Source organism: Bos indicus x Bos taurus, chromosome 11 (assembly GCF_003369695.1).
Source record: "Bos indicus x Bos taurus breed Angus x Brahman F1 hybrid chromosome 11, Bos_hybrid_MaternalHap_v2.0, whole genome shotgun sequence".
In the NCBI taxonomy this organism is placed as follows: domain Eukaryota; kingdom Metazoa; phylum Chordata; class Mammalia; order Artiodactyla; family Bovidae; genus Bos; species Bos indicus x Bos taurus.
In genome coordinates, this window is record NC_040086.1 from 22,012,698 (window position 1) to 22,020,532 (window position 7,835).

Below are 7,835 nucleotides of genomic sequence, written 5' to 3' on the forward strand. Positions count from 1 at the left end.
GGTCAGAGGGATTCTCACAAAAGAATGCAGGGGAAGAATGCAGAGGTGGGCGTGACAATCTGGCTGAAGTAAACTGTAAGACAGCATGGCAACCTTTGCTGTGTGATGCTGACTGGATGGTGTCAGGCGGATGGATGGTGCGGCTCAGGCCCAGCTTGAAAAACAGTAACGATTTTACCCCAGATAGTAATGGTTCACCATTATAGACTTCTGATGAAAACTATGACAGCACTAAATTAGCTGGAAGAAAGATTTCTGTGGACGGGGCATAAAGGACTGAGTGCTGAATGTGATGCTGGAGGGAGAAGCAGATTACTGAGGAAGAAATAATGAACCACTTGGCTGCGGGAACCGGACAATGGATAGAAGCAAGAGTATGCATCAAACTGAAAGAGGCTTGAAAGACAGGATAGATATGTAGACAAAGTCAGAGAAGAAAGGAAAATGAAAAGAGCACTGATTCAGAGAGTCAAATGAGGTACAGCAAACGATGCTCAATGCCAATGGAACCCTAAACCTTTTGGGTCAACCAACCCCCTAAAGTTCAGGATGGATGTGGATGCTCCTAGCATTCTCCTTTAGGAATGGCCTCAGGCTAACTAACATGGTTTTAAGTTATCTCCTAGGACTGAGGCAACCATGGAATCAGGGGTGTTCCATGTGTACAGACAGCTCCCACTCAGTGGAACTTGAACTCCAAGTGTATGGTATGTTTGATCTGACCTGTTCTAATTAAGCTTTTGGGATGGTAATTTCTAAAGTTACACTCTAGCTTGATGAAGAAGAATCTCTGCTGGGGAAGCCCTAAGTTGATGACAATTAAAACCCCAATACTTCTATAGTTTTAAGATGAACAAGATCTGGGATTCTGATGTATAGCATGGTGATTTTGGCTAATAATTCTGTATTATTTAGCTGAAAGTTGCTTAAAGAGTAGATCTTAAATGTTCACATCAAAAAAGTAATGCTGATTACATGATGGGATGGAGGTGTTAGTTAATGCTATGGTGGTCATCATTTTGCAACATATAAACGTATCAGATCACCTTAAACTTAAATAATGCTATATATCAATTATATCTAAATAGAGCTGAAAAAACAAATAAATTTTAAAACTCCAAAGACTTTAGGTACTAGCAATGTACCTAAGACAGACGAAGGAAGTAGGGAATGAAAGAATGTTTAGGAATCAATATTTAAGGGGATAATGAAGTAACTAAAACAAGAACTTCCGGTTTTTACAATTTACTTCTTTCTCATTACAAAGGTGACATTTTCCCACTAAAGTCAAAATTGAATATATACCTCAAAATGCTTAGAACTTGGAAACAAAGTTTTAAAAGGTAAATTTTTTTGAAGTTTAGATTTTGTTACTTGATCTAAAAGTATAGTTGATATTAAGCCATCACATGAAATAGCCAGTTAAGATTCTGGGGGAACTGAAATAAATATTTTACTGTAAATCTATGGTTCTAAGATTCAAGTCTTATAAATAAACTGATACAAACATCTAGACCAGTCTAGACATTAAATTAATTATTTACTAGTACAAAGATCTTATCTTTTCTCATTTACTTGAGTATCAAGGGAGATAATTTATATAATGAACTTCTAAAAATATTTTATTGGAGGAGGGTGTGGAGAACAAAAAATTTTTTTGACTGAAAATCAAGTTAATTAAGAGGAAGAGGACCTAAAAGGTCCTTTAGGAAAAGGCAATGGCACCCCACTCCAGTACTCTTGCCTGGAAAATCCCATGGATGGAGGAGCCTGGTGGGCTGCAGTCCATGGGGTCGCTAAGAGTCAGACATGACTGAGCGACTTCACTTTCACTCTTTACTTTCATGCATTGGAGAAGGAAATGGCAACCCACTCCAGTGTTCTTGCCTGGAGAACCCCAGGGACGGGGGAGCCTGGTGGGCTGCCATCTCTGGGGTCGCACAGAGTCGGACACAACTGAAGCGACTTAGCAGCAGCAGCAGCAGCAGCAGCAGCAGCAAAAGGTCCTTTAATCTACTGGGGTGCTCAATCATAAGAATAATATGTGTTTAGCCACTTAAAATGTTAAATACATTCTAAAAATCAATACCAACACTGGTTTATTCTGTTTATTTAAAAAAAAATTAACATTAGGCCTACATTCCTTTTATAAGAAATGAGCATGTAATCAGAATGTGGCGGATTCATTTTGATATTTGGCAAAACTAATACAATTATGTAAAGTTTAAAAAAAAAAGAAGTAGTTTATGAAATGGTAAAATAGCCACTGTGAGAATCAATCATATATATGCAAGTGCTTTAACAGTTCACCTTTGATAAAGTATTCTATCTCAAAGTAGTAGAAAAACGAGTTTTGGTATTTATGATTTCAAACACTGCTGAAGCTACTGTTACTCATTTTCTTTAGTTTATTGTTTGTAACTGATCATATTCAATTACAATAATTAGGGAGGACTGTGGCATTTTAGACTATTTCACACTAGTATTTGTTACTTGAAAATTTATTTATATATCCAATCTGTTTTTTCCATTTGGAATTAAATCATTAAAAGTGTCTAAAACCAACTGGTTTTATGTCTAACACTTCAGAAGATGAAACAACAGCCTTTATTAAAAGAAAAAACAGCTCTGTTGTCAGCTATAATATCTACGCAGTTAGTATTTTTGTTTTTCTTTTAAAATTTAGGGAGTCAGATCTAATGAAAAGATGAAAAGCCTAAGCCAAGGCAAAAAGGTAAGGTACAGTAATAAGGAGATACCAAAGTTTTCCTAATTCTACAGATGCCACTTAATTTTAGAATTAATTTTTAAGTGCTAGGTGAAGGACCGAGGTGGGGTGTGAGCTTTTGTGTTTCATTTTAGAAGAGAGAATTAAAAATATATATTTTACTTAATTTTTTAAAAAGTATCCAATCTACAGGGAATGCATAGAATCTAGAACCTTATGCAATCATCCCATTAAATGAAATAACTGAAATAACTCGACTATCTGCTTAACCCTACTATGTGGGCTAATTGTTTTGCTATGTGGGTTTATAAAGGCTGATTAATTAACTGACCGGGCCTCCTGGTTCTCTGGCATTGCAGACACCTCTACTACAATGAATTTTATCTTCAAGATTACTGTTTCTACTTTTATTTTTATAATAACAGTATTTAACACATTAAACAGAATTACAAAGTAAAGCTTAATTTTACCCAATACATTTCTTTAAGGTATGCTACACACTGCATACTAGAGTATATATTATATTTATATGCTGTAAGTATTTAAAAATACCCAGGAACCTATAAAGAGGCTTGCCCCAACACCGGAGGAAAAATAATCAAACCTGAACGTGACCAAGTGCCAGCTATAACTTATTTGACTCCAATTGATAGGAAATAGAGGAACATGTGAAAGTACACCACGGAGGTGCAAATGGCAAACACTGAGAACAAGCAGAGAGGTCAGTTTTCTAATACTGAAGCATACGCAGATTGGGTCAAGCCTTCTATTTTTCATACCAAGAACTCTAAGTGAATATTTGAAAAAAAAAAAAAAAAATCAGCGCGGCATGATGTCATGGCTTCACAGTGTTCAAGGACCTGGAACCAGGTGCCAACCTGCCTGGGTTGAACATGATAACATGTCTGATTTCACAGATAGCTTGGGTGTGAATCCCAGCTCTGCCATTTTCTGGTTCCGTGATGTGAATATTTTATTGGACTTACTTGTGCTTCATTTTCCATTTCTGTTAAATGTGGAGCCCACCTCAAAAGATAGGGTTGTTGTGAAAATTAAGTGTCTGACATATTAAATGCTTAACCCATGTCGGCAGTTGCTATTATATTGTTGCTTTTTCAGACTAGCTACATTTAACACTCTATGACATTCGGTGACTAAAACCACAAACGGCAGTTAGTCTAATAAGACTGATGTCATTCTTCATGATCCTCTCTGTCCTCTCTCCAATCATCATCACAGAAACTCCTTTTGTGAGCTTTCAACACTTCAGGAGTCCTGGGAGTGGAGTGGTCAGTTTCTTTCAATAAGCTTTCATTTTCCAAAAATACATCATTTACACTGTCATATATAATCCCATCAAGACACTGGAGCCTTTTTCTATTACATCCTTTCCCTGTTTTCAAGAAACAGGCTCAGCATGTACTAGACGGTAAACTGATGTTTACAACTTTCTTCATTTCATCGAAATTAACAGTGTAATAATACCAGCAACTGCTAACTTCCTTCTCTGAGGCATCTTAGGGTATTTTTCTAGCTACTATTTACTGCGGATTTACACTGTACTTTACATAACCTTTATCACTGAATCCTCCCAACAGTCCTGAGATAAACACAGTGTCAGGAAACTGACAAAAATAGCTGAACCTGACGATTATATTTGCATTTAAAAGCTGGAGAAAGAATTCTTACAGGTCTAATTCTAATTATAGGCACTATCAAACATTTTTCTTTAAAGAATCTAGGAAGTAACTCACATCAATAGCTCTTTTTAAAAAAAAAAACCTTCAGCCGTGACAGTGACAGATGTGTAGGGGGAAAGGGCTGGCGGGTCTTTCTGGCAGTAATTAAGGGACCTGCCAGCAGAACTCCGAGGGCCCGGCCGTCGCCTCTGTGGGTTCGCGGTCAGACAGTGAGGGGTTCGCGTCACTTTCGAGGGTCGAGGACCGACCCCAGCGGGGAGGGACCACGGGCAGGGGCGGGGCCTGGGCCGCCCTGCTTCTCGCCCCGGCTCGCTGCGAGGCCGACTCACCTGGGTGGCAGCCAGCCGCTCCCGCACCTCCCGCATCAGGAAGGGCTCCAACCCGCGGCCCGCGGTGCAGAAAAACTGGGCGCCCACTGCAGGCCTGGAGCTGGGACCTCCGGGAACCACCGCCATGGCAGTTCGGGGTCACGTGGCCTCGGGTGCGCGCGGCGCGGCCCCGAGGTCCCGGAGGCGGCGCGCAGGGGCCGAAGGGCCGGGTGTAGCCAAGGGCGAACCAGGCCGGAAGGTCCCAGAAAGGTCTGATCGGCTGAGAGGGGCCCTGTGGGTCTCCTAGGTTAACTGATTGGAACCTCGTTGATTAGGCATCTGGAATTATTTAGAATCGCAGGTGGAAGGGATGTGATTGGGATATATAACTGGGAATAATAAAGACTGCCACTCATCTGGTAGATCCTTAGCAGATGCTCTTATGGCACATCTTTGCCTCTGATAGCATGGCTTCGCTATGCTAAAGAAGTGAATGATGACTATAGGAAACAACATAAAATGTGAAAGACTGGAGGGAATGAATAACTGATGGCGTTGCTTAAAATATCCATTAGATTTTTACCTCAGTTCTTCCCCGGTAGTGAGATAGGGGATAAGATTACTGGTTTGTGCTAATAATGAGACATCCTATTCCAAACGATTGATTGTTGGTGTATAAAATAAATGAATAATATTTTCAAATCAATATTTTTTAAGGTGGGAAAATGAAGCATTAAAAATGATTTCCCTATAACATCTGTGACTGCTACTCTTTAAATGACTATAACAAAGGAAGATACATCAGTAATAGGTCTTTCTGTTGTACCTTGGAGAAAACAATAAGTCGGAACTTGGATAAGAAGTTGGAACTTGGATAAGAAGGCAACCCCACTCCAGTACTCTTGCCTGGAAAATCCCATGGACGGAGGAGCCTGGTGGGCTGCAGTCCATGGAGTTGCGAAGAGTTGGACACGACTGAGCGACTTCACTTTTACTTTTCACTTTCATGCATTGGAGAAGGAAATGGCAACCCACTCCAGTGTTCTTGCCTGGAGAATCCCAAGGACGGGGGAGCCTGGTTGGCTGCCGTCTATGGGGTTGCACAGAGTCGGACACGACTGAAGTGACTTAGCAGCAGCAGCAGCAAGAGTATAAATAGTGTACTCTTATTTTAATCTTTGACTATAATAATATAAACAGGCAATAAAAAAAATATGATATGCATTAGCTTGGGCTTCCCAGGTGGTGCTAGTTGTAAAGAATCCACTTGCCAATGCAGGAGACATAAGAGAGGTGGGTTTGATCCCTGGGTGGGAAAGATCCCCTGGAGGAGGGCATGGCAAGCCACTCCAGTGTTCTTGCCTAGAGAATCCTATGGACAGAGGAGCCTGGCATCCTATAGTCCTTGGGATCGCAAAGAGTCAGACACAGACTGAAGAGACGTAGCAGGCTCGCACTCATTAGCATAACTTTAAAACAAATTATATCTCTGACATAACTTTTAAAAATAAAGATGTGAAATATTTTTTAAAAAGGAGATGTACTATCATCTCGTTCATCTTCTTATTTTTCAGATAGAGGAAATTGATGCTTAAAGAGGCTCAGGGACAGTGAGTTAGGGGCACAGCTCAGGCTAGAACCTAAGTCTTGATTTATACTGTACATACTGAGCTTTGTTCCATTCCTACCAACTCCCTCCCCTCATCTCCATCCCTCCCCACTACTCTCCTAAGATGAGGACCAGGCTCTGTCTTCTCCAAGCATTGGGCCCAAACTGGGAATTCCTAGGCCCAAGAGCAGACATTTCCATGCTCCACCAAAATGTCTTTATATTCATAAAAGAGGTAATATTTCTGCACTAAATTAACTATATAGTCTGGGCCACCTGATTTGATTGACTCTCTTAACAGTATTTGAAGAGGTGTCTTTTAAACTCTGAATTTTAAATTGACAATGAATACATCACTTGAAGACTAGAATTCATATTATTTAATAAGCAGCATTAAATTAGCTCTGTAGTTATATAAATCAGGTATACAGAAACTACTAAATGTGCCTCTCTATCAAGTGTGTCTCCTGTTCCTCACAATAGGATATTAAGTTCAGTAAGTGGATATTCCTCCACTCTGCCCTGCCCCCTACCCAGCTCATGGTCCGCTAGGACATATTGTGAAAATTCTTATGGAGTCAGGTTACATGAGCTTTCCAAACTTCAGTCCTAAAACTCTGCAGCCTTGGGTCAGCCATGGTTCTATCCAGGAGAGTACATTGCTGGCCAGCCTGAGGCTGGAGGAGTTATTTCTTCTTCTGCCTTGGGCAGCACTGCCATGACCTGGTCCCCTACTGATCTCTCTTATCTCTTGATATCAACTCATATAATTTATGCTCTGATAATTTGCAATTTTTTAATGTTTAATATTCTGATAGACTGCCTGAAGAACTATGGATGGAGGTTCGTGACATTGTACAGAAGGCAGGGATCAGGACCATCCCCAAGGAAGAGAAATGCAAAAAGGCTAAATGGTTGTCTGAGGAGGCCTTACATAGCTGTGAATAGAAGAGAATCATCGAAAGGCAAAGGAGAAAAGGAAAGATATACCCATTTGAATGCAGAGTTCCCAAGAATAGCAAGAAGAATTAAGAAAGCTTTCCTCAGTGATCAATGCAAAGAAATAGAGGAAAACAATAGAATGGGTAAGTCTAGAGATCTCTTCAAGAAAATTAGAGATACCAAAGGAACATTTCATGCAAAAATGGGCTCAATAAAGGACAGAAATGGTATAGATCTAACAGAAGCAGAAGATATTAAGAAGAGGTGGCAAGAACACACAAAACTGTACAAAAAGATCTTCATGACCCAGATAATCACCGTGGTGTGATCACTCACCTAGAGCCAGACATCCTGGAATGTGAAGTCAAGTGGGCCTTAGAAAGCATCACTAAATTCCAGTTGAGCTATTTCAAATCCTAAAAGATGATGCTGTGAAAGTGCTGCACTCAATATGCAAGCAAATTTGGAAAACTCAGCAGTGGCCACAGGACTGGAAAAGGTCAGTTTTCATTCCAGTCCCTAAGAAAGGCAATGCCAAAGAAAGCTCA

At 40.2% G+C, this 7,835-nt stretch overlaps 1 protein-coding gene across 4 annotated transcripts in view; it reads right to left on the reverse strand.

The window, feature by feature from the left end:
- The window catches only part of THUMPD2 (THUMP domain containing 2), a 40,027-nt gene extending 35,110 nt beyond the window's left edge, over nucleotides 1–4,917 (reverse strand). The window contains exon 1 of one of the 4 annotated variants that reach the window (XM_027555081.1): nucleotides 4,758–4,915. In XM_027555081.1, coding sequence (XP_027410882.1) covers nucleotides 4,758–4,883 — 126 coding nt within the window. In that variant the 5' untranslated portion in view covers nucleotides 4,884–4,915. Of the gene's footprint in view, nucleotides 1–4,757 lie in introns of all 4 variants that reach the window. The other 3 variants (XM_027555082.1, XM_027555085.1, XM_027555084.1) reach the window with 3 other exon arrangements.
- Nucleotides 4,918–7,835: the final 2,918 nt, after the last annotated feature.